The sequence below is a fragment of the Myotis yumanensis genome, unplaced genomic scaffold (assembly GCF_028538775.1).
Source record: "Myotis yumanensis isolate MYYU_CA2020_CCGP unplaced genomic scaffold, mMyoYum1.0.hap1 SCAF_270, whole genome shotgun sequence".
Classification (NCBI taxonomy): Eukaryota; Metazoa; Chordata; class Mammalia; order Chiroptera; family Vespertilionidae; genus Myotis; species Myotis yumanensis.
Window position 1 is genome coordinate 1 of NW_027224021.1, and position 27,809 is coordinate 27,809.

The following is a 27,809-nucleotide window of genomic DNA, read 5'->3' on the forward strand; positions in this document are numbered from 1 at the left end:
CAGCAACTCATCATAATGCATACTGTTGTTATTAAACAACAGCTTGCTATCAGCCCCAGGCTGCTGAAAAATTTGCACAGGTGGGAAAAATATTTGGGCACAACTCTTCAACATATTTAAACAATTGAAAATGTGGAGGAAACTTTATTGTGAGTATACCCTCTTACTTTCAGCGTGTTAAGATTACCTTTTATGAGATTATTAGTTTTCAATTTTGTAAATGTTCTTACTTGACAAAATTTAAAATTGATAATTTCATTTTAGACTCCACATTTTCAGGAAATTTTCCATTCTCCTATGAAATCTAAGTATGGGAACTACTAGGACATGTGCAAACATTTTGCTGTGAGTTACAGAGAAACATTTAAAGAAAAGCACTTCATGACCGCAGACGCGGCTATTCAAGCTTTTGGTGAGGAGGGTATTTCCCAGGCTTGTGATCAACTGTGTGGAAATAATTGGTTAACCTGACAGCGAAGCCCCTGTAGGGTTGTTGAAGAGAAGTTTCAGGAAATAATACCCAGAACCAAAGTGAGAACAATTTTATATGTGTCCCTCCTCACAGGAGAGGCGAGGAAAGAGCAACAATTTTGGATTTATACCTTCTAAAACTTCTCAAAACCACAACTACATTACTAACCCTCACTTTAAAATTCCTGCTGTTGGTCATGTGAAAGTCAAGATCACACAACAGAACCTACTGACATTACATGTAATAAATTAAAAATGCAGGTACTATGCTCAGTGCAGTGTCTGGTACAGTAAATGCTGAATAACTTTATGATTGGAAGAAGAGTTACACGTCTGCCTCCTGTACCTTCTCCACTTACAATGAAGGCATAGTGTGCTGAGTGCATTCTACCTTTAAAAGACAGATTTAGCATAGCTAATACTATAAGAACTGTAATACAGTATAAGATGAAACCAAATAGACTCTTAGGCTAAAAAATTACAAAAGTTTTAAAGCTTCTCCAGTAAGTTTATTTTGCAAACTTCTTGTATTCTGTTTTATTGGCTTACACTGTTATAAAGAGGAAAATGTTCATATAAATACAATTTTGACCACTGAACTTTTTAAAAATATGTTTATTTCTCGTTGACCTTCAAATTTCAGCAGCTCATGAGTTTAGGTATAAGTGTTCTTGCCACCCCACCCCACCCTGTCAGTGAGTCAAATAGCTCAAGATACACAATATACCTAAACAGAGGCAAACAAGCCCACTGTAAAGTAAACAAACTTTTATAATGTAAATAAGTGTTCCTTGTTGGAACATTTTATATCCAGTTCACATCTTCCCTGAAATTGGGATATTTATATTTACTAGACAACAATCTCTCTAAAGCAAAGAGTTTATCTCTTTGAAAACTCAAGTAATTCTTAAGAGCAATATTTTTCTTATTGATCTAAAAAGAATGGAGTGTGGAAGGCTGAAAAAGAAACAAGTCCTTCAAATGATCAAGACAGAAGCAAACTGAAAGATAATATGTTTAATAGAGTAGGGAGAAAATTGTAAATTATATAATCTATTGAAAATATTGATTTTTCAAACAAATAGTTTGGGACCTATTGCCCCAGACTTAGATATTTCCTCAATTAATTAAAATCAGAAGTGTTGGTTTACTGGAGGAAAATACATTAATTCTTTGAAGTCAGAATAAAAGGATTGCACAATTTAATTTCTATATGATTGAATATATGAAGTATCAAATATAAACAGTAGTGTAGCAAGAAAATAAATTGGCAGAAATAATTACTCCACCAGTAGTAGTAATTAAGACCACCATTTGAAAGATCTATACACAAAAAATGAGAAGATATAAGATTTTACAGCACACAATTCAATCCTAATTCCTTACTATTATACTTCTTTCTTCTTCAGTATTAGTGGGCCCACATTATCTCCTGTTAATTCATTGTGTTTATTATGTGAACCATCACAGGCAGGAAACTAGAAAGGAAAAAGAATTACACCTGTTATTTTAAATGATTCAAGAAGTAGAAATATTTGTGAAATGCACATTACTTTGGAAAAAGAAAATAATACATCAGATAGCTTGCCTGAGTAATAGATGTATTCTTCACCTAACCTGACTTCTTATATCACAGCAAATCTAACAATTTTAAATAGCTAATTCAGTATTTGGTGTAGATTTTAAGTAAAAAGTTTTGGATGATTCCATATGAGGCAATACAACAGGTTTAAAAGGGGATCAAATAAGCTTTTGTTCTCTGTGAAGCTCTAAATTTGAACCCACCTATTCACTTATTTAAATTTAAAATAATGTAATTTAAATTCTAAATATATAAAAAATATTTTCTTATAAAACTCATGCATATTATAAAATTTTTGAAAAACTAAAAAAATATAGTTTTAAAAATTCACTCATAGGTAACATTATAGCATATTTTTCCTCTGCATTTATTATGTGTATTCATTTTTATTAAAAAAAAAAACTGTAATAGGCTGGCCGCTGTGGCTCAGGTGGTTGAGCATCATCCCATGCACAGAAAGGTCACAGGTTCAACTCTCGGTAAGGGCGCATGCCCAGGTTTCGATGTTCTCTCTCCCTTTCTCTCCTTCTCTCTCCCTCTCCATTCCTCTCTCTCAAAAAATCAGTAAAAACATATTTTTTAAAAACTGTAATATACTTGTCTTACTTGTATTATACTATGCTTTCATGCCATTAAATATTCTTTAAAACATGATTTGTAGTGGCTTCCTAATACCCCATCGTTTTAAAAAATATGCTTTTATTGGTTTTAGAGAGAGGGGAAGGGAGAGGGATAGAGAGGTAGAAACATTAATGAGAGAGAAACATCAACATCAATTGGCTGCCTCCTGCACACCCCCTACTGGGGATCCAGCCCGAAACCAGGGTATGTGCCCTGACTAGAATTCAAACCCATGACCTCTAGGTTCATAGGTAAACACTCAACCACTGAGCCAGACTGGCCATGCACCCTATATCATTTTTATTACACCATACTTTAATTATTCCTCTATTATCAGATTCTAGATTGTTTCTAACACTTTGCTATTAAAGGATGATGTGATAAACATTATTGTACTTAAAACCTCAAATAACCTATGATTAAAGTAGAACAGATCTCATCAAAACATTTACTAGCTCATACTATAAGGCATTGTACATACATCATCTCACTGAATTCTTGAAAATGTCTGTGATGTTGATATATTATCAGAATTAAAAATCAGAGGTTAAAGATTAAGTAACTTGCCCAAAGTCATACTGTACGTGGCAGTCATCAGCTTTGACCAAAATTTATTCAGACTCCAAAGCTTAAACTCTTCCACTAAACCTTATGTCCTCTCTCATAATATAGGTGTATTTTAAACTATGTTACTTTAGCTAGTTGATAAAACATAGTAAAAACATCATCATTATTCTTCCTTGCTGCTCTAACTTTTCTAATGTAGGTAGTATGGATCATAAAATACAACTTTAATTTAGGAATATAGACTTTCAGTACTGAACACTATGGAAAGACCTCTCATCTCATAGAACCTCAAAATTAAGGATTTCAGAAGGAAAACATTTTAATTACACAAAATTTTAGTGTATGTATAAATGGACATCTTACCGTCTTAGAACGCCAACATCTACAATAAGCTGCTTTAGTAAGACACAAATCTTCAATGTTTATTTCATTCACCACTTTGGGATTTTCCTTTTGTATCTTAAGATTAATCAAGCTATCCTTCTGTTGTTTTTTCTTTGGGAGGAATGGACGAACTGCAAGGTAGCCAAGTAGTGCAAGGACACCAAGGAAAGGCAATAACCGAAGCCATTCTGAAACTAAACATGCACAGATGTGTTAGTCTGCAGTGCTCTCACGCAACTCAAATAGCATGTCTCATCCTTGAGCAGACTCTTTATTCTTTACTTCTCTTTAATTTCTGAACTATTCATCTTTAAAACCATGAATCAGTAAATCAAGCCGCCTTTACCTAGGACCACCTTGTTTCATTTGTGGGCTAACTTGAGACTTGTGAAACAGAAAACAAAATTTTCAGAGATAGGTCCTATATCAAATATCCTGTCACTATCCTAAGTATATTCATGTTTATCATTATTTATTTTTCAGGAAATACTACCCATAATTATAAACCAAAGTCAATGTGAGATATAGTTTACAGGTTAAGAAAATGTTTCTACAATGTTTAAAAGCACACAACAGAGTATCTGTACTTCACCATTCATATATAATTTCAGACAGAACATGTTTTAACTTTTTAGTTTCAATGCTTTACATTTTTGGTAAGGCATAGTGATTCCTAAAGAAACACGTAGATGCTGTGTAAAAGCTACTATTTTAAAAAACTAATTAAAATTTTTGTATATGAAATGTTCTCATTGTTAGATACATCTTATTCCATAAGTGTTCTTCAAGTGCCTTCTTTAGTTCTCAGCACCGTTCTGGGGCACAGGCAATACAAGTGACATAAATTAAATGGTCCCTATGCCTGTGGAGATAAACACCCCGGGAAATAAGATAAACATTTTAGCATGTTTTTATCAAATGTTGGTTAGTGTCCAACCTCTGCTGGGCTCTTCAGGGAATCCTTTCTGTCCTTAAAGAGTTATCATTTGACATCCTTCCCTCAGGGCCTATCGGGTACCTTTCTAAGCACTATGTAAAAATAGCTTAGTAGGAAAAAACGGAAGATTATGTGCCAAGGCATACTAATAAATGTTAAAGATAATGAATATACTAAGAGTGCAACTGTTTTATCTCATTTAATACTGTTAGCTTAAAAAATTATATTTGGCAGGTACCATAATTATTCCCGTTTTTTCATGTGGGTAAACTGTACTTAAGCAGGTTTAGTCCAGGACAGTAAGTTTGTTCTCATCCACCATGAATCAAATCCAACAGATATAACATTTTATCTGTTCTTTTCCTGGTAAAACTACTCTCCAGAGATCACTGTTTTTACTATGTAACTATTGAAAGATTGGCTTAATGCCAATTTTTCCAAAATGAAACTTTTTAAAAAAAATGTATTTTTATTGATTTCAGAGAGGAAGGAGGATAGAAACATCAATGATGAGACAGAATCACTGATCAGCTGCCTCCAGCATGCCCCCCACTGGGGACCGAGCCCGCAACCCAGGCAAGTGCCCTTGACTGGAATCGAACCTGGGACCCTTTGGTCCGCAGGGCGACGTTCTATCCACTGAGCCAAATCAGCCAGGGCATGAAACTATTTTTTATGTAACACAATGCCAAAGATTTGTTATGAGCTCTACATGAAACAACCTATTTATGCCTGGCACAGAAAAAAATATTAGCTTTTAGTAGAGACTAAAAATATTAGTGGCAACTCCTTTGCAAAAATATTTTGCCAGCTCAACTTAATGCTATACGGTAGAAATTTGGGGGCAATGGGTGTAATCTTTTAGTCACCAGAACGAAGCTCTGTAGGATATCTTACCTGTCATGCTGGCTATTCTAGTCTCATAACCAAAGTGGAACATTCCATATAGATCCTTTGATTAAACTTCTAGAAATGAAAAAGAACTGCTTCTTGGGAGGGAGAGACCTATCTATAGATCTGTGCTGTACAATATAGTAGCCACTAGCCAGACTGTTTTGATTTGTACTCAAGGTTTTGTTTTAATCAGGTATAAGATGACAGAGACAAAGACAACTGCCTTGAAAGAAAAGTTTATTACTTACAGTTCCCACGAGGGGACACACCATGCCACACAGGACACGGGGAAAGTATCAGGGTTGATCAGGTGGAAGGTGACAGGAAAGCCTGGGCACAGACTGTTGTGGCTACCAGGGAACAGCAAGGTGGGGCAGGGTAAGCAGTTTAGGAGTGAATAATTTCAGTGGGCTCTCAGCTGTTGAGGAGGTCCCTAGTTGTTTCATATCTGACCCAGGGTGATTTGGGACAGGGGAAATCCCGGTTGGTAAGTGATTTAGATACAGGTGGTAGGGTAAGGTGTAGGCTTTGGATTAATTGATTTGCATATGAAAGGTGAGCTCCACAGGCAAGTTGTTTATTATCTTTGGGAATTAGCTGTTCCTGGGAGGGGCATGTTCTCCAAGGCCATCAAGGCCCCAAGATGTCAAGTCAAAGCATCATAAAATATACAAAGTAAAAAACACAATTAAAACACAGGTGTGACGATTCAAATTTAAATAATTAAAATTAAGTAAAACTCAAAATCCAGTTTCTTAGACACACTAGTCACATTTCAGCACAGCTTAACAGCCACACATGTGCCTAAGTGGCTAGTGAAGTTACCAGCACAAAGATTTCCATCATCACAAAAATTTTTTGGATGCTGCTGCAACAGACCATTGTTTCGGTAAGTACCAACTCTATAGCATGGCCAGGCTACTTTGACAGCTTCATCTCTCACAAGCATCTCATCTCTCAAGTGCTTGAAGGCACCCCAAAGCTATTACCGAGTAGCAGCCTTCCCGTGTTCTCTGCATGAGTAATTCCTTCTGTTTACGATGCCTATCTCTGATCTGTGGCTCATTTGGGTAAACCCTTTAAGACTAAGGTCAACTACTGCCTCCTCCAAAAGTCTTCCTTGATTCACAAAGCAAAATTAATCATTTCCTAATATGTTCCCAAGACCTTTTTCCTCATGTTCTTTTATCAAACTATTAGAGGCTGGGTGCATGGATCCCTGGGCCTGGCCTGCGGGGATGGGGCCGAAACCAGCTCTCCAACATCTCCCGAGGGGTCCTGGTTCGCAAGAGGGCGGTTCTTGGGTGACACACCCTGGCTCCCTCCTCTCTGGTTCCAGGTGCATCACCTGAGAACCGAAGCTGCCAAGTCACTGCAGCTCGGCAGCTCTTGCATTGAGCATCTGCCCCCTGGTGGTCAGTGTGCATCATAGCTACCAGTCAGAGCATCTGCCCCCTGGTGGTCATTGTGTGTCATAGCTACCGGTCAGATGGTCGCTTAGGCTTTTATATATATAGACTAGAGGCCAGGTGCACAAAATTCATGCATGGGGGAGTGGGAGAGGACTGCCCCTCAGCCCGGCCTGTACCTTCTTGCAATCCAGACCACTGGCTCCTAACCGCTCACCTGCCTGCCTGCCTGATCACCCCAACCACTCACCTGCCTGCCTGATTGCCTCTAACCACCTCTGCCTCAGTCCCTGTACATGGGACCCAGGCTTCCCTCCTCCAGGCGGCACCATCCGAGCTGGCCGCAGGCACCCGGAACCCCGGACAGCACCACCCAGGCTGGCTGCAGGCACCTGGGACCCTGGGCAGTGCCGCCCGGGCCCCAGCTTTGTCGGGAAGGATGTCCAGGTCGTCCGGAAGATGTCCGGTCTATCCAGTCTAATTAGCATATTACCCTTTTATTAGTATAAACTAGGGACCCGGTGCACGAAATTCGTGCACTGGGTTGGGGGGGGGGGGTCCCTCAGCCCAGCCTGCCCCCTCTCACATACTGGGAGCCCTCAGGGGTTGACCCCCATCACCCTCCAATCGCAGGATCGGCCCCTTGCCCAGGCCTGACGACTCTGCCAGAGGCATCAGGCCTGGGCAGGGGACCCTCATTTCCCCCCGATCACTGGTTCTGCCCCCCGCCCAGGCCTGATGCCTCTGGCCCAGGATTCAGGTCTGGGCAGGGGACCGCCCTCTCCCCCCAATCACCAGCTCCGCCCTTGCCCAGGCCTGATGCCTCGGCCAGAGGCGTCGACCCCCATCACCCTCCGATCGCCTGATCGGCCCCTTGCCCAGGCCTGACGCCTCCGCCAGAGGTGTCAGGCTTGGAAAGGGGACCCCCCATCTCCCCCCGATCACTGGCTCTGACCCCCGCCCAGGCCCGACGCCTCTGACCCAGGCTTCAGGCCTGGGCAAGGGGACCCTCATATCCCCCCAATCACCGGCTCCACCCCCCACCCAGGCCTGATGCCTCTGGCCCAGGCATCAGGCCTGGGCAGGGGACCCCCAGCCCCCCCTGATTGCTGGCTCCGCCCCCCGCCCAGGCCTGATGCCTCGGCCAGAGGAGTTGAACGTCATCACCCTCCGATCGCCAATCACCGGATTGGCCCCTTGCCCAGGACTGAGGCCTCCGGCAGAGGCGTCCGGCCCGGGCAGCAGGGACCCGCAGCGGCAGCGGTGCCGCAATTGCGCAGGGTCCAGCCCGGGCAGCGGCCCCGTGATTGCGGGCTCCGCTTTAGGCCCAGGCAAGGGACCCCTAGCTCCTGGGACTGCCAGCTTCGCCCGTGCCCAGCTCCCATCGCTGGCTCCACCCCTACTTCCCGCTATCACTGGCCAGGGCAGCAAAGGCGCCGGATTCTCGATCATGGCTGGGGGGCAGGGCAAAGGCGGCCCCCAGGGCCACCTTTGCCCTGCCCCCCGGCTCTTAGGTCCCCCCTGGGTTTCCAATCACTGTCAGTGGCAGGGGGCTTCTTCCTGCTTTCCCTTTCGCCTCCCTGCATTGTGCCTACATATGCAAATTAACCGCCATCTTAGTTGGCAGTTAATTTGCATATCGCCCTGATTAGCCAATGAAAAGGGTAGCGGTCGTACACTAATTACCATGTTTCTCTTTTATTAGTGTAGATGGTTATCTATTTATAAAGTGGACTTCCATAAGTCTGTAAGAAAAGGAGCTGTGTGCTATTACTCTTCTGGAACTAAGTAGACTCCTAAGAAGTGTTTAATGAATGACTTACTGAATGAATAATGTAGAGTATAAATGTCAGTCCCTTCCTTACTCATCACATTATATTGCAAGTATTTATTTACACTTATCTTCTAGATCAGGAAATTACCTTATATCAATGGTTCTCAACCTTCCTAATGATGCAACCCTTTAATGCAGTTCCTCATGTTGTGGTGACCCCCAACCATAAAATTATTTTCGTTGCTACTTCATAACTGTAATTTTGCTACTGTTATGAATCGTAATGTAAATATCTGATATGCAGGATGTATTTAGGCGACCCCTGTGAAAGGGTCGTTCGACCCCCAAAGGGGTCGCGACCCACAGGTTGAGAACCGCTGCCTTATATGAATATTGGTCCCAACATCCAGTACAGTATCTTGGAACAGTAGTTATTCAATAGATGTTTGTTGCGGCCTGGTGGTCAAATCCCTCTAGTATTAACTACAACAATCAAGGCTTAACTAGAACAAGACCGCGCACAAAGACCACAAGGGAGTGCACCAAGAAAGCATAAAAAATGCGGAGACAAAAAAACATGACAGAAATGGAGGATATAGAGCCAAAAAAACGCAATTTTGAGTGCTTGCAATAAACTTGTGGAGAGCCTCACGAAAACTAATGAGACCCTCGATGCTATGATAAAGAAACAACTAGAAATTAAGCATACACGTACTGAAATAAAGAATATTACACCCAATAGCAGACCAGAGGAGCGCAAGAATCAAGCCAAAGATTTGAAATGCGAAGAAGCAAAAAACAACCCAACCGGAAAAGCAAAATGAAAAAAGAATCCAAAAATACGAAGATAGTGTAAGGAGCCTCTGGGACAGCTTCAAGCATACAAACATCAGAATAATAGGGGTGCCAGAAGATGAGAGACAGCAAGATATTGAAAACCTATTTGAAGAAATAATGGCAGAAAACTTCCCCAACCTGGTGAAAGAAATGGACTTACAGGTCCAAGAAGCGCAGAGAACCCCAAACAAAAGGAATCCAAAGAGGACCACACCAAGACACATCATAATTAAAATGCCAAGAGCAAAAGACAAAGAGAGAATCTTAAAAGTAGCAAGAGAAAAAAAGTCAGTTACCTATAAGGGAGTACCCATAAGACTGTCAGCTGATTTCTCAACAGAAACTTTGCAGGCCAGAAGGGAATGGCAAGAAATATTCAAAGTGCTGAATACCAAGAACCTACAACCAAGATTACTTTATCCAGCAAAGCTATCATTCAGAATTGAAGGTCAGATAAAGAGCTTCACAGATAAGGAAAAGCTAAAGGAGTTCATCACCACTAAACCAGTATTTTTTTTTTTTATATATATTTTATTGATTTTTTACAGAGAGGAAGGGAGAGAGATAGAGAGTTAGAAACATCGATGAGAGAGAAACATCGACCAGCTGCCTCCTGCACATCTCCCACTGGAGATGTGCCCGCAACCCAGGTACATGCCCTTGACCGGAATCAAACCCGGGACCCTTCAGTCCCCAGGCCGACGCTCTATCCACTGAGCCAAACCGGTTTTGGCACACTAAACCAGTATTATACGAAATGCTGAAAGGTATCCTTTAAGAAGAGGAAGAAGAAAAAGGTAAAGATACAAATTGTGACCAACAAACATGCATCTATCAACAAGTGAATCTAAGAATCAAGTGAATAAATAATCTGATGTACAGAATGAACTGGTGATTATAATGAATCAGGGACATAGAAGGGGAATGGACTGACTATTCTTGGGGGGGAAAGGGGAATGGGAAATGCGGGAAGAGACTGGACAAAAATCGTGCACCTATGGATGAGGACAGTGGGTGGGGAGTGAGGGCGGAGGGTGGGGCGGGAACAGGGAGGAGAGGAGTTATGGGGGGAAAAAAAGAGGAACAAATGTAATCTGAACAATAAAGATTTAAAAAAAAATAGATGTTTGTTGAATGTAGAATAACATTAAATATCATACTGTATATTACAAAATTAAAAAGTAAAAAGGTTAAATAACTCAGTCAAAAAGTAAATGAATGGGGGAGGGGGGAAGCAAGAAAAAAAGTAAAAAAGTAAAGATGAGAATGAAAAAACAAGAACAAAAGAATATAAAGACAAAAACCTTAACATCGATTTTTAAAAATATGTAACATACTTTTATTGATTTCAGAGAGGAAGGGAGAGGGAGAGAGATAGAAACATCAATAATGAGAGATAATCATGGATCAGCTGTTTCCTGCATGCCTCTTATTGGGGATTGAGCTGCAACCCAGGGATGTACCCTTGACTGGAATCAAACCTGGGACCCTTTAGTCTACAGGCCAACACTCTATCCACTGAGCAAAACTGGCTAGAGCAAAAGGATGTCATATGATTCATTCACACTGGAGAGCTATTGTTGTGATGGCTGCTAGGTTGGTTTTTTTTTTGGGGGGGGGGGGGGGGGGTTTACAATCTGAGGAAAGAGGTCAGTATTCCTGACTAAATAGTCAGTTATTGCATGTTTTAAAAATTCTTGCAGCACACTGGTCAAAAAACAGTGATAAAAAGTAATGAAAGGTACTACTATCTCCGACAACAAAATAATAACTAACTTACATAACACTTTTAGTATAATCGGCTTCTTAATGATAAACTTCATTTTAACTACAGAAAAGCTTTATAAAGGAAAATAATACAGCCTATAAAGCTCAATTAGAAATCACTTTATTAATGCTGATTTTAGTAAAGAAATATGAAATACAGAAAAATCAAACAAGAAACTTAAAAAACTTTTAAGACCAGCTATTTCCTATGAACCTGTTTGATATATGTTGTGCTATTACAGATAGTTTTGATACTATGAAGAAAAAACTGTTACCTAGTAATTGTTAGGTATAATGCATATTTTGTACAGTATATTTTTTATTTTTATTTTAGGATTATAAAAAATAGGATTTATTTTTTAAAATGTAGAAAAATATAAAAAAGTAACTTTCAATCCCACCAGTCAAGAGTAAGTAACATTTATATTTCTATGTTCTGGGGTGTTTTAAAAAACTTTTTGATGTACATACATATATGCTTTAAATACTTAAAATACAAAAAGCAAAACTGATACCATATGATATAGACCATACAGTCTATATCATAATTTTTTCACTTAATATTATTTCAGAAGCATTTTCCAATTCCTTAGTATCCTTTGGAAACATGAACTTTAATGGCTCTACCCAACTATCATATCCCCCGTCAAAACAGAAGATCTACAAGGGCAGAGGCCTTATTTGTCTGCATCACCACTGTCTCCTTGGTGTGTAAATAATGCTTGGCTCAATTTATTTTATTTCATATTGAGGCTTAACTTAGTGTTCAGCCTGTTGAACTTTGTTAAGTGCTCAATCTGATAAATTTGTCAACTATATAGATCTGTGAACACCACCTAAAACAAAATATAGGGTTTTTCTATCATTCTAGAAAGTTTGCTCTTATACAATCCCTTCTTTCTGGGTTCTTTCATCAATTTAAATGCTTAATAAATATTTCTGAATGAAGAAATCTGATCAATATGCTATTGTTAAATAATTTCTTTTCCATTTTTTTTACTAAGTAATTATTAAGTACCTACGATGTGGAGATACTGTGCTAAATGCAAGTGCAGCAGCTGTCTTATTTGTCTGTAGATACCCAATGCTTACTACAGTGCCTGGCATAGAGCAGGATTTCAAATAACTAATTCACAGTTTATCTGTTGTATAAATCCAGATTTTCGTATACTTGGATCAGGTTTCTTTGGTCTGTAAAATAGGAATAACAATAATTCATTCATTTGTTCAACAATACAAGTACCCACCACATTCCAAATACTGCACTAGGTGCTGGGGATACAGGCTGATAGTTAGATAAGGTTCCTGCTCTTATAGGGTATACGATTTAGAAGAGATTAGAAGACGCAGTCCAGTTCCTACCCCAAAAGAGCTTTCTGCCTAGTATGGAATCTACACTAATAAAAGAGAAACATGGTAATTAGCGTACGACCGCTACCCTTCCCATTGGCTAATCAGCATATCCTTATGCAAATTAACTGCTAGCCAAGATGGCGGCCAGCAGCCATGCACTGAAGTGAACAGGGAGGCTTGCTTGCTCCAGTGACGGCAGACTCCAATGTTCCCCGCCTGACTTGCCGGCCTCTCAGCTGCAACTCTAAGCAACTATGTACTATGTTGCAAATAAGAAGCTAAACAAAACCCCAGAAACCTGTGTTAGTCAGCCAGGCTTCAGCCAGCCTGACTGCAACATTGTATCAGTGTTTTCAGCAGCGAGGCCTCAGAGCTAAAGCTGGCCCGAATAAAAAAAAAAGAAAAAAAGGAGCAGTTGGGAGCTTCAGTCACCCGCCAGCCTGAAAACGGCCCTCAGCCCCTCAGCCAGACTGGCCAGGCACCCCAGTGGGGACCCCCACCCTGATCCAGGACACCCTTCAGGGCAAACCAGCTGGCCCCCACCCGTGCACCAGGCCTCTATTCTATATAGTAAAAGGGTAATATGCCTCCCGGCACTGGGATCAGCGTGACAGGGGGCAGTGCCCAAACCCCCTGATCGCCCTGCGGCTCTGTGTGTGACAGGGGGTGGGGCCACAACCTCCCTATCCGCCCTGCTCTGTTTGTGACAGGGGAAGGCGCCCCAACCCCCGATCAGCCCTGCTCTGTGCCTGATAGCGGGGAGCTCCCCAACCCCCTGATCGGCCCTGCTCTGTGACAGGGTGCGGCGCCCCAAGCCTCCCCCGCCCCCCCCACGGGCCCTGCTCTGTGTGTGACAGGGTAGAGCCATAACCTCTCCATTGGCCCTGCCCTGAGTGTGACAGTGGCAGCGCCCCAACCCCTTGATCGGCCCTGCTCTGTGGGTGATAGAGGGTGGCGCCCCAACCCCCCTCCACGGGCCTTGCTCTGTGTGTGACGGGGGAGAGCCATAACCTCCCCATTGGCCCTGCCCTGAGTGTGACAGGGGGCAGTGCCCCAACCTCCTGATCCACCCTGTTCTGTGTGTGACAAGGGGGCGGTGCCCCAACTCCCATATCGGCCCTACTCTGTGAGTGACAGGGGGGAGCTCCTCAACCCCCTGATCGGCCCTGCTCTGTGCATGACAGGGGGGAGCTCCCCAACCCCCTGATGGACCCTGCTCTGTGTGTGACAGGGTATGGAGCCCCAACCCCCCTGATGGGCCCTGCTCTGTGAGTGACAGGGGGCAGCACCCCAACCCCCTGATTGGCCCTGCTCTGTGTGTGACAGGGGGTGGCGCCGCAACCTCCCCATCGACCCTGCCTTGAGTGTGACAGGGGGTGGTTCCCCAACTCCCAAATCGGCCCTGCTCTGAGCCTGACCAGGGGCTGCACCTAGGGATTGGGCGTGCCCTCTGCCACCCGGGAGCAGGCCTAAGCCAGCAGGTCGTTATCTCCCGAGGGATCCCAGACTGCGAGAGGGCACAGGCCAGGCTGGGGGACGTGCCCTCCGTCCCCCCGCCCTGAGTGCACAAATTTTTGTGCACCGGGCCTCTAGTATAGATCTATAAAAAAGAACACAGTACTGTGTATTATGTACACTCATGAGTAAGCGATACAGTGGACAAAGTGATTAACTCTTGACAGGATTGAACGAAGAGGAGGATTTGATACCTAAATAGGTTTCTGAAAGTGACTAAACATAGGAGTCCACAGGCAGAGGGGAAGAGGAGCCACATTCTACACAGAAGAAAGAGAATAGGCAAAGGCACAGAGATATGACATACATGAAAAGTTTAGGAAACTAAGTGCTATAGTATTGCTGAGATACAATGAAAGAGAAGAGGGAGTGTAACAGTGAGCCAGTGCCAGATTATGGAAGGCCCTGATATAAAAGGGAACCACTGAAATATTAATGTAACTGAAAAACTGTTCACTTATGAAATTACACTGGTATTAGATGGAAGATGGGTTAGTGGAGAAACATTAAGGAAGAGCAGAGAGGGCTAGAGAAAAAAATAACATGAGCTGAAACTAAGACAGTGGCCATTAAAGCAAAGAGCGGACTAATGGATCCCTAGAAAAGCAGATGTGCACGTGTGTGTGCATTTTCTGAGGAAATGGTGTACAGCTTTCATCGGGATCTCAGCATAGGTCTGTGACCAACCCTCATTCACCTGGAAACGTAAGACCTGCTAACTCAGGTAGCTCAAATCAACAGGATTTGGTAACTGACTAAAAGTATAGAGCATGAGGTAAATACAGGAAGTGAAGCTTCTTCATGATTCCCAGATTGCTGGTTTCATTATCTGGATGTATGATGGTATTGGCCTCAATTTTAAAAAAAAGACAATATAAGAAGGGCAGCTTTAAGCATGACAAGAACGTGCGGTATTGTAAAGGAAAGGAAAAAATAGGATATGTCATCATCCTTAAAAAACTAAAGTTCAACAGACACCAGCAAAGGGGGATACTGATGGAGGGAAGAAGACAGTTTTCTTTGAAGGAGAGTAAAACAGTTCCAGTGTGGAAGCAGCTCTGCAGTGCCTAAAAGATGCCAACTGCCTTGGCCCCTCATCCCACAAACACACAGAAAGATAGAAAAAGACACCCACTGAGAGAGCTACGGGGGAAGTAAGTGCTAACCTCACTTAGGGCAAGAAGATGCCTCACATATTAGGGGAGAGAGGTAGAGGGAGAGGGAGAGGGAGAGAAAGAGTGAGAGGGAGAGGGAGAGGGAGGGAGAGGAAGAGGGAGGGAGAAAGAAACATCACACAGGGATCAAACCCACAACCTAAGCACGTGCCCTGACCTGGAATCCAACTGACAACCTCTCAGTGCATGGGACAGTGCTCAACCAACTGAGCCACAACATCCAGGGCTCCAATGTTCTTTATTTTTATTATTTATTTATTTATTTTTAAAGGAGATGTATTTTTTAAAATATATTTTATTGATTTTTACAGAGAGGAAGGGAAAGGGATAGAAAGTTAGAAACATTGATGAGAGAGAAACATCAATCAGCTGCCTCCTGCACACCCCCTACTGGGGATGTGCCTGCAACCAAGGTACATGCCCTTGACTGGAATCGAACCCGGGACCCTTCAGTCCGCAGGCCAATGCTCTATCCACTGAGCCAAACCGGTCAGAGCTCCAATGTTTTTTAAATCACCTGTTTCTAATTTTTTAGAAAATAAAATAAATCAGACACACTAACATTATTAATACTGACCATGTAATATTCATTTTGTAATATTCTATTTCTCACTATTAAGATAAACAATAAGAAGATTAAGAAGGTGAGTAAAAGAATCAGTACCGTTAGAAAAACAAAATCTAGAGAGAATATTTCAAAGCAACTTGAGTAGCAAGCAATTTTATAACACCAATTTTCTGAAACTTTAGATACAGTTAAAAGAAATTATCTCCTTAGAAGAAATAAAATTAAGAGGGAGTAGATTCAACCTTTTATGTAGATGGGCTAGCTATCACACCCTATTCTTGATCAAGATATATAAACAAATTCAATGACAAAAACATTTTTAAAAGTATATATAGACAGACACACATGGATCTTAATGAAGAACTATATTCTGAGAAACTAGGATAGTTTTTTTTCTGCCCTTTTAAAAGGTTACATATGATACCATAAAATAATATTGCAATTTGGCTGCTGATAATTTTATATCATTTTCTTATGTATCATTTGCAGGTAAGATACACAAATGACTTCTATTTCTGAACTTCAGAAAGATAAACGTAAAATATTTTTAATGGGTGGCTTTACCATACGCCTTCAAACCTAATACAGACTATTCAAGACTTAAGGGCAAATAAAATAAAATAATCAAGTTTTAAATCTATTTTCCATTCATTATTATGAACAGAACAGCGTCACTGTATCAAGAACACTACCTGGCCCATAGTAAGTACTCAATAAACACCTGATGACTTGAGGAATTTTAAATTGCAAAATAGTTATATGGAAGAAAATGTTCAATGAGATCGAAATTGTTCTCTACAAAGGCTAATATAATCATTAATTAAATTGACTTTTAACTATAGTTGGTCTAATTAAAAAGAGGGGGAAAAAACATTTACCACTTATAGTAACTATGTAAATATTTTCCTAAGGTCTCAAAAAAAAGTTTTCTAAAATAATTCTTCAATATTTCACAAATAACCTTTATTATTTACTTATTAATAAATGCAACTCTTTAGTTTGAACTTAATGTTTTATTATACTTACCTATTGAGAAAACTCACTTTTGGTTCATTTTTTAAAAAAAGGTACAATTTACATACAACAAACTGACAGGTGATTAGCTCTGGGTTGTGACAATTAAATACAACCCTGTAGCCTCAGCTGAAAATGTGTATAATATTTCTATCACCCCAGAAACTATTATTCTTCCCCTTTTTAGTCTATCTTCCACAACTGATTTCTATAATCAAAGCTTTTTTCACTCAATATAGTTTTTTAGATTCATCAGTGGATCAGTAATTCATTCCTTTTCATTGTTAACCAGTATTTCACTCTGAATATGCCATAATTTGTTTATCCATTCTCTTGTTGGTAGATACTTGGATTGCTCCCAGTTTGGGACTATTATAAATAAGGCTGCTATGAACATGCTTGTATGTCTTTTTGTGGAAATATGTTATTAACTCTGTTCCACTTCTAAATTCTCTGTTCAAAACTGGCCCTTTCTAGATAAATAGAGCTAATGCCCTTAAAGCTGTTTCACTGGGAAAAAAGTTGCCTTTAGGATCAAAACCATTTCATTTCAAAGCAAACTAATTCAAGGGGGAAAGATCTACTATATTCAAAGTTTAAGAGCTAGCTTTTAGATCTAGAAGTAAATAATTTTCTGACTTTAGAATGAGAAGATGTTTTTCGTTGTTCTATTTTAAAAGTTTGTATGACAGGGAAAGCTTTTCAAAGGTCAGAGTATTAAGATACACTATACTTCCAAAGGGCAAAACCATACAAATTTATCTTAAAAGCCTCAGTCTTAGAAATGTGACCTAAACTGAAATAGATAAGTCGTCTCTGGTAGATAAGGATTGTCTGTAAATACTATACGATAATGGGTAATTAAGGATTTCCCCAAGTGTTTACTAAGAATGCAGAGTCATCATGAGAATCAATTTTTTTTTTAACCGCTGTATCTAAATAGGGAAGGAAAAACAGGCAACAATGTGAACTGTAACTTTTTTTGCCCTAATTGTCATAGATAGAAAATGAAAATACTTTTGGTCTCTTAGACTTTTACACAATTGCTGAAAAGTTATCTTTCAGATTTTTATTTCAACAAAGTCTAAGTATGATTCTCTAAGTAGCTCATTCAAGGGAGCCAAATGTCACTAGCTATTACCATCTGCTCTTAAAGGCAGACTCAGAGTGGAGATTGCTTTTCTTCCATAGCACTGCAAAGCAGAGTCTACAACTGCTACACTGTCATTGTCCAGAGTGAAACAGCCTATCTCATTTTTTTTTCATAAAGCAGCTATTAAAAACATGTTTATGTTTCCTAAATAAATAAGCAATACAATAACAACTAGACACACTGTAATGGAACTTAAGTATGTACTATTAAGATATTTACCAGAGTTGTCATTATTTCTGAGAATCAGGCCTCGCATTAAATATGTAAAAACTTTAAAGAGGAAGTTACTATATATTATTGATTTAAGGAGAGACTTAGTTTGAGTTTTCTTAATGCCTTTAATAGGAATTAAATATTTGTTGACAAGAGGGATCCTTAAAAAAAAACCACACTTGTAAAATCTTCTAGCCACTCAATCGAATATACGTTCTAATATGCTTCAACTACACTCTACTTATAGAAAAGGGAAACTAATATAAAACCATCCATCATCAGAATTAACACACATAATTCGGGATTGGAGTGGGAGTAAGAGGGCATTTTTCTTTCTTGACTGTTAAAAATTCAGCAGTTAACATGCAAATTATTAAAAAAGTAAGTTGGCAACTAGGAACAAATGTCACAAAATGTAACATCCTTTTAACCTGGTATTATTATACCCAAGGTATAATTCAGAAGAGAAAAAAAAACAATTGGTATTGGTACAGGGCTACTTACCACTGAGCATTATGAAAAAAAGATACATATATTTATATTTATATAAACATTCAAAATTTCCAGCTGCAGGGGAATGGTTAGGCCTACTGTGATGTTAATCTAAAATAAGATCAAACAGTTGTTAGAACAAGATGAGGAATACATAAAAATAAGTAAAGTGCTTAAGTAAAAGAAATGATAAAGGGGAAAAAACACGATTTTACATAATTGCTGCAATTCTATCAAGATACTAGTAAACTGTTTGGACCAAAAGAAGACTTTGATATTTATAAACACTTGATTTGAAACTTTTTTCATTTTATGTTACTTTTACGTGGCTTCTGATGTTCAGATGTTTATTATTTGGTTACCAAGGTTTCTATTAAATAAATTACAAGCTTTCTACCAAACCCTTTAACATCTAAAATGTTAATATCTCACAGCCATTTACCTACAGAGCAACTCTGTCCACAACTCAAAGAATCTCTAGATTTGTAAAGGTCATCTAGTTTTCCCATCTAAATCTATCTGCCCACCAGACTCTGCTTTTTATGTTTTATTATGGTTTTAATCTCCCAGGGCACTTGTTTTGGGAAAGTTTGCCTCAATTAAAAAATAATTTTTTTAACGTCCGTGTAGTGGAGCTGAAATCATCTCCAAATAATTTTCACTAATTTAGTCCTAGTTGTCTTTTGGTCTACACAAAATAAATCTTCCAGCCCTGGCCGGTTTGGCTCAGTGGATAGAGGGTCGGTCAGCGGACTGAAAGGTCCCAGGTTCGATTCCGGTCGAGGGCATGTACCTTGGTTGCGGGCACATCACCAGTGGGGGGTGTGCAGGAGGCAGCTGGTCGATGTTTCTAACTCTGTATCCCTCTCCCTTTCTCTCTGCAAAAAATCAATGAAATATATTTTAAAAAGTAAAAATAAAAATCTTCCAGTCAGGCTTCCAAATGCTGTACTGTACGTCAGTTAACATGGCTCTCCAGGCTGCTCCAAGCTAAGCAAGCCTATTTGCCTAAGATTATTTTACACGCTTCACATCCGATACTCGGCACAGGAGGTCAACGTTGGCCGAACCAACGTGGCTTCTCCCCTCAACATCCTAGTCGGCCTCTCACAACGCAGTGCCCAGGACTCAACAAAATCTCCCAAGGGTTGCCTGCGTTCTGGAAAATTTCATCCTTCAGATTTGCAATCTGCGTTGTGGGCTACTTATTTTCTTTTAAGTACATAACGTGACATCCATAAATTAAATTTCATTTTCTCAGATCTGGGCCACCGTCCTAGCTTTGGAACCCTTTTTGGCTAATAGATCTTTCCTCCAACTTGTTACCACAACTGCCTCCAGACCCATAGGAACGGAGGCGACCGCAAATGCCCCCATCTCTCCCCTGTGGGTCTGAGATTATTTCTAACTTTTTCACTAAATAAAGCTGCCATGTACCTATGGTCTCTGTGCGTCTGGCCAACATATTCCTGCACACACCCGCTGTGGTGAAACCCAGCAGAGAGCCGAGCTGCCCGACACACGGCGGCCGGGATACAAAGAAGCCGACCGCGGAGAGCGCCGGCGAGGGCGAGAGCAGCCCGGGCCCAGCTCGCCGCCGCCTCTGGGAAAAACCGGCCCCACCGAAGGACAGCGGAGCCGGAGGCGAGGACAAGACCGGAGCCTCGCCTCGCCTCGCCGCCCCGGCCGAGAGGCAGCACACGCGGGCCTGGCGCCTGCGCCGGCGCGCCGCCGGGTCACGGGGTCACGCGCCCCCCGCCGAGCCCCGCCCCTTGGCCCGAGGATGTTCAGACGCCCCCCCCCCCCCAGCCCCGCCCCCTCCTGGGGAGCGCACGAGGATGGGCCGGGGTTGCGGTGGGGGTTACCTGTGAGCCGGGCGAACCCGCTGATGCTCTCGGGGACTGGGAGCCGCTTCAGGTACGCGGGGAGCTGCACCTTCACGATGCGGGCCACGCTCTCCAGCACCATCCTCGCCGGCGGCGTCCGCTCGTCCCCAAGCACCGAGCCGCAGCGGCGCCTGCGCCAACAGCAGAGGCGGGCGGCGGGCGGGGCGGCGGGCCCGGAGGAGGTGAGTTGCCCGGCGCTGATTGGCAGCGGGCGAGTGACGTGCGCGCCTATTGGGCCCCAGGGGGCGCGAGCGGCCGCGGGCCCGGAGCCGCGACTCGGGTGCGTTGTCGGCCCTTCTGGGTGCGGACCTTGGAGAGGGCCTTCGCGCGGGGCCTTTTGCGTCCGCAGACGCTGGAGGTCAGCAGGAAGGACCTTGTGTCGGAGGAGAGAAAGCCCGTGAGAGTGCTCTGTAGCCTGCAAGTGCCTTTAAAAGTGGGGGTCCCCCGACGGCTCTCCTTACTTCCGGCCTCCTCTTCCCAGAAAAGGTTGGTCTCTAGGAATGCGTCCTCCCCCGAGGGGACCTCACCCCGCCGTGCCCGGTTCCGCTCCCTCACCCCGCGAGCCCGGCTTTTGGAGAGCAGTCACTGTGCGCTTCCGCACCCGAAACGCGTGCTGGTACAGCTCTGCCCCCGGCATTTGCTGCAGCCCCTCTCCGAGGCCCTGGGGTTTTCCACGTTGACAGGACCCGGGATCGTCCTTCCGTACACATTTTCAGTTCCTTCTGCAGATCAGTTCTTTGTGCGGGCCTCTAAAACTGGGAACGCGATAAAAGAACATAAAGCCTTAGGGTTTCTTCTGTATTTTGTTGCAGGGTTTCTGCTACCATCTAAAGTATCTGTGAAGATCTTTCAATTTTATTTTTATCAACATTTTTTAATCGAGGGGCGTAAGGAGAAAGCTTCACTCTCTTGAAACACCTTCCTTGACGTGACTTTGTTTCATGTTTTGATGTAAAATATCCGAATGTGCGTGCTGACTGCGTGTTGTCTGACCTTCTAACTTAACTCAGTGCCTCATTCCAGTTCTCAACTTGCCAACAACGTACAGAACCAAGCACTGGGCATGGTCCAGTTTTCCTTTTGTGGGACTTAATGTAACAGCCAGCTGTAATAAATACGGTTCGTTTTTTTTTTTTTTTTTCCCCTTGGTACTTTCATTTTAAAGTGAGAAAGGGAAGGAATCTTTTTAAAGCAGCTTTTCATTGGATTGTTTAAATTTGTGATTGTCATGGACTGAAAAAATAACCATCGGTTAGAAAGTTACTTGGAATCTAGATAAACTGTCATTTCACCCTGTTCAAAACTGTCAAAGTACAATTACAATGGAAATTCTGTGAAGATATTTAGATACAGGTTCATGAGGGAGAGCAATATAAAATCGATATACAAAGTGATGATTGAAAGGTTGGTGTTGACATTAGGATTTCCTTTCGATTTCCTTTTGGGAGCTTACTTTGGTTTGGTGGAAGAAGGAAGGACCCTAGAGCTTATCCTGAATATAAGGATCTCAAACATCCTTGTCCTCTGTTTTGTTGGCAGTTACCTTTAATCTCTGATCAGACATAGAGACACCACTGAGGAGATGGTTGAGAGAGATGCGGGTTGGGAGTGAGGCACATTAGGGTAAGAAAACTTGGACAATGCCATTAAATATTTGTCTCTTAGGGGCTTTGTGATTTTGACAAGGACAAAAGCTGTGTTGAGTGAGATTCATAACACTTCTAAGGAGTTTTTCTTTAAAGGAATTAAAATAAATACTTCAGTTAAGAGAGATGACATAATGCTCAAGAGCCAAATGTGCAATGTGATGTGACCACTATCCAGATCAATATATATATACTAGAGCCCCAATGCATGAAATTCGTGCAAGAGTAGGCCTTCCTTCCCCCAGCTGCCAGCACCAGCACTGGCTTCCCTCTGGCACTGGGACCTGGGCTTCCCTCTGGCCGCTGGCACCAGGGACCCAGGCTTCCCTCTGGCTGCCAGCAGGCAACCAGGACCCGGGCTTCCCTCGAAACCCCAACTTCATCTGTAATTAGCATATTATGCTTTTATTATTATAGATAGAATACTGGAGTCCCAGTGCAGGGATTTGTGCACCGGTGGCGTCCCTTGGCCTGACCTGCGCCCTCTCGTAATCCAGGACCCCTCAGGGGATGTCGGAGAGCCGGTTTTGGCCTGATCCCCATAGGCCAGGCCGAGGGACCCCACCGGTGCATGAATCCATGCACTGGGAATCTAGTCTTATCTAATAAAGAGGGAATATGCAAATTGACCATCATGCCAGAACGGTCAAGATTGCTGCGCCCACAGGGGAGGCCGAGTTCCCGTAACAAGCCTTAATGAGCAATCAGCAGGGATCTGAGGCTGCGCCCCCTGCCCAGCGGGACTTGACAAGGGACCTCAGGCCGTGCCCCCCACCTCAGTGCTGGGCTGGGGGACCTCAGGCCATGACCCCACCCCAGCACCAGACTGGGGGACCTGAGGCTGTGCCCCATGCCCCAGCACTGGGTCATGGGACCTGAGGCCGCGCCTCCCATCTGGTGGGGCTTGATAGGGGACCTCAGGATGCAACCCCCACCCAGTGGGGCTTGATGGGGGACCTCAGGCCACACTCCCTGCCATGGTACCTGGCTAGGGGACATCAGGCTGCGCCCCCCCCCCCCTTCCCCGCGGGGCTTGATGGAGAACCTCAAAGTGCGCTCCCCGGCCTGGGCCAGGGGACCTGAGGCCGCACCCCCTGCCCTGGGCTTGGGGACCTCAGGCTGCGCCCCATGGCCTGGGTCAAGGAACCTCAAGGCATGCACCTCGGCCTGGGCCAGGGATCCTCAAGCTGTGCCCCCCACTCCGGCACCAGACTGGGGGACGTGAGACTGTGCCCCCCCCCCCCACCCGGCAGGGCTTCACAAGGGACCTGAGGCTGCGCCCCCCGCCTAGGGGGCTTGACAACATCCATTGATGATTAAATCACTCAATACAATGAATATAGAAGGAAAGTACCTCAGCATAATAAAGGCCATATATGACAAACCCTAGTTAATATCATACTCAATGGTGAAAAACAGAGCTTTTTCTCTAAAAACAGGAATAGGACACGATGCCCACTGTCAGCACTTTTATTAAACACTAGTAGCCATGTGCACAAATCCGTAGGCCAGTAGCTCACCAGTAGCTCAGTGCCACCCTCCAGTAGCTCTCCGCCCGCTGCCCCACTCTCCTGTAGGTCCCCCTGCCCCCCCTCCTCCCCACCATCCCTCAGAGCTCGCTGCCCTGCCCCCTCCTGTAGCTCTCTGCCACCCGCTTGTAGCCAGTAGCTCGCTGCCGCCCTCCTGTAGCTTTCTACCTGCTTCCCCACCCTCCTGTAGCTCTCTCCACCCCCCGCACCCCCCATAGCTTGCTACCCTGCCCACTCCTGTAGCTCTCCACCACCTGCTTGTAGCTCGCTGCCCCACCCTCCTGCTGATCCATGATCCAGTTGTTACGTGGTCAGTTGTTACGTGGTCAGTTGTTATGCTTCACAGCGTAATGACCATTTGCATATTACATCTTTATTATATAGGATAATTTTGTTAAGTCCTAGCCAGAGCAATCAGGCAAGAGAAAGAAAGAAAAGGCATCCAAATTGGGAATAAAGAAGTAAAATTGTCACTTTTTACAGATGACATGATTCTGTATATGGAAAACCCTAAAGACTCCTCAAAAAAAACCCAAACTAATAATAATTAGAAACAAATACAGTAAAGTTATAGGATACAAAATCAATGTATAAAAATCCACTGTATTCCTATATACTAACAATGACATTTCAGAAAAAGAAATGAAACAAAACACAATTCCTTTTGTAATTGCAACAAAAATAATAATATACTTAGGAATACACTTAACAAAGGATGTGAAAACACCTATATACTGAAAATTGTAAGGCATTATTAAGATTGAAAAGGAAGTAAAATGTTTAAAAATTCAGATTTGTATGGAACCACAAAAAACCTTGAATAGCCAAAGCGATCCTGAGGGAAAAGAACAAAGCTGAAGGTATCACACTACCTGACTTCAATTTATACTACAGAACTATGATAATCAGAACAGCAGAGTATTGGCAGAAAACAGGAACACAGACCAGTGGGTCAGAATTGATAGTCCAGAAATAGAACCACATCTACATGGGCAAATAATTTTTACAAAGGAGCGAAAAACACAGTGGAGAAAATAAAGCCTTTTCAATAAATGGTGCTGGGAAAATTAGAAAGCCACATGTAAAAGAATGAAACTAGATTACACTTTGTCCCCATTTACAAAAATTAATTCAAAATAGGTCAAAGACCTAAATATAAGATCTGAAACCATAAATTACATATAAGAAAACAGAGGTACTGAATTATGGACCTTTATGAATTTAACCCCAAAGGCAAGGGAAGTAAAGGCAAATATAAATAAACTAGAGGCCCAGTGCACGAAAATTTGTGCACTCGGGGGGGGGGGGGGGTCCCCCAGCCTGGCCTGTGCCCTCTCGCAGTCTGGGACCCCTCGGGAGATAACGACCTGCTGGCTTAGGCCTGCTCCCAGGTGGCAGAGGAGAGGCCCAATCCCTAGGCGCAGCCCCTGGTCAGGCTCAGAGTAGGGCCGATTGGGGTGTTGGGGCTCCGTACCCTGTCACGCACAGAGCAGGGCCGATCAGGGGGTTGAGGAGCTCCCCACTGTCACTCACAGAGTAGGGCCGATAGGGGAGTTGGGGCACCACCCCCTGTCACACACAGAGCAGGGCGGATAAGGAGGTTGAGGCGCTGTACCCTGTCACACTCAGGGCAGGGCCAATGGGGAGGTTATGGCTCTACCCTGTCACACACAGAGCAAGGCCCGTGGAGGGGGGTTGGGGCGCCACCCTCTATCACCCACAGAGCAGGGCCGATCAGGGGTTGGGGCGCAGCCACTGTCACACTCGGGGCAGGGCCAATGGAGAGGTTATGGCTCTACCTGTCACACACAGAGCAGGGCCCGTGGGGGGTGGGGGGGGTTGGGGCGCCACAGCCTGTCACACACAGAGCAGGGCCAATCAGGGGGTTGGTGCGCTGCACCCTGTCAAACACAGAGCCCCAGGGCAATCAGGGGATTGGTGCGTTCCCCCCTATCAGGCACAGAGCAGGGCAGATAGGGAGGTTGTGGCCCCGCCCCCTGTCATACACAGAGCCGCAGGGCGATCAGGGGGTTTGGGCGCTGCCCCCTGTCACGCTGATCCCGGTGCCGGGAGGCATATTACCCTTTTACTATATAGGATAGAGGCCTGGTGCACGGGTGGGAGCCGGCTGGTTTGCCCTGAAGGGTGTCCTGGATCAGGGTGCGGGTCCCCACTGAGATGCCTGGCCAGTCTGGGTGAGGGGCTGAGGGGCTGAGGGCTGTTTTCTGGAAGCGAGTGACTGAAGCTTCCAACTGCTCCTTGTTTTCTTTTTTTTAATTTTTATTCTGGGCCAGCTTTAGCTCTGAGGCCTCGCTGCTGAAAACATCGATACAATGTTGCTAAAGCTCGGCTGAATGAAAGCCGGTTTCTGGGGTTTTGTTTATCTTCTTACTTGCAACATAGTACATAGTTGCTTAGAGTTGTAGCTCAGAGGCTGGCAAGTGAGGCGGGGAAAGTTGGAGTCCTCCTTCACTGCAGCAAGCAAGCCTCATGTTCGCTTCAGTGCCTGGCTGCCAGCCGCCATCTTGGCTGACAGTTAATTTGCATATACTCACTGATTACCCAATGAAAAGGGTAGCGGTTGTACGCTAATTACCATGTTTCTCTTTTATTAGTGTAGATGGGACTGTATCAAACTAAAAAGCTTCTGAACAGCAAAAGAAACCACCAAAAAACAAAACAAAAAGGCAACCAACTGAATGGGAGATAATATCTGCAAACAACATCTCTAGCAAGGGGTTAATTTTCAAAATATATAAAGAACTCATACAGCTCAACACCAAACAAACAATCCATTTAAAAAATGACCAGAGGGACCTGGCCTGGTAGCTCAGTTGGTTGGAACTTTGTTCCATGTACCAAAAGATCCCCCCCAGTCGGCGAATTACAGGAGGCAACTGATCAAACTTTCTCACATCAATGTTTTTCTCTCATCTCTTCTTTCCTCTCTAGAAATCAATAAAAAATATATCTTTGGGTGAAGGTTAAAAAAAAGGGCAGATGACCTGAACAGACACTTCTCCCAAAAAGACATATAAATGGCCAACAGATATATGCAAAGACTAGAGGCCTGGTGCACGAAATTCATGCACTAGGGTGGGAGAGGGGGTCCCTCAGCCTGGCCTGCGCCCTCTTGCAGTCTATAACCACTTGGGAGATATCCGACTGCAGGCTTAGGCCCGATCCCCCTGGAGATCGGGCCTAAGCCGGCAGTCGGACATCTTTGCAATCGGGATCCCTCACTCCTTAGCGCCCGCTTGCTCCTTAGCGCTTGGCTCGCTCCTCCTTAGCACTTCCACAGAGGCAAGAGAGATACTGCTACCACTACTGCACTTGCCAGCCGTGAGCCTGGGTTCTGGCTGAGCGGCATTCCCCTTGTGGAAGCACACTGACCACCAGAGGGCAGACGCTAAACAAAGGAGCTGCTTCCTGGTGGTCAGTGCGCATCATATCCTCCCGTTGTTGCACCGTACAGTCACTTAGGCTTTTAAAATATAGATTATATAGACTAGTAGCTCTGTGCATGAATCCGTGTGTGAGTAGCTTGCTGCCGCTTGCTTCAGCTGGTCACCCGCCCACCACAGCTAGTAGCTCTCTGCTGCTCGTAGCTCGCTGACCCACCCTCCTGTAGCTCTCTGCCCACTGCTCTGCCCTCCTGTAGCTCTCCCGCAGCTCATAGCTCACTGCCCCGCCCTCCTGTAGCTCTCCTGGCTTGTAGATCACTGCCCTGCCCTCCTGCAACTCTCCAACACTTGTAGACTGGTTGTGGCATTAAGGCGTAATGGATAATTAGCATATTCCTTTCTTATTATATAGGATGCTCAACTTCACTAGCTATTAGGAAAATGCAAATTAAAAACTACAATGCAATGCCACCTCACACCTTTTAGAATGGCTATTATAAAGACAAATAATAACAAGAGGAGAGAATGTGGAAAAAATTAACTCTAATTCATTGCTGGTAGGAATGTAAACTGGCACAACCACTATAGAAATAGTATGACAGTTCCTCAAAAAATTAG

At 43.6% G+C, this 27,809-nt stretch overlaps 1 protein-coding gene and 1 long non-coding RNA gene across 2 annotated transcripts; one reads left to right on the forward strand and one right to left on the reverse strand.

Annotated features, from left to right (window-relative positions):
* Nucleotides 1-1,071: 1,071 nt before the first annotated feature.
* On the reverse strand, nucleotides 1,072-20,740 carry LOC139001266 (CDGSH iron-sulfur domain-containing protein 2). The gene is made up of 3 exons (XM_070402975.1): nucleotides 20,592-20,740; nucleotides 3,605-3,819; nucleotides 1,072-1,949 (listed from the first exon to the last, which is right to left on the reverse strand). Exons 1-3 carry the CDS (start codon nucleotides 20,692-20,694, stop codon nucleotides 1,860-1,862), a joined length of 408 nt encoding a protein of 135 aa, XP_070259076.1. The 5' UTR covers nucleotides 20,695-20,740; the 3' UTR covers nucleotides 1,072-1,859.
* Nucleotides 20,741-20,857: 117 nt separating this feature from the next.
* Nucleotides 20,858-21,746, forward strand: LOC139001268 (uncharacterized). Its single transcript, XR_011469929.1, has 2 exons — nucleotides 20,858-21,098; nucleotides 21,425-21,746. It is a non-coding gene; the product is annotated as an uncharacterized lncRNA (long non-coding RNA).
* Nucleotides 21,747-27,809: the final 6,063 nt, after the last annotated feature.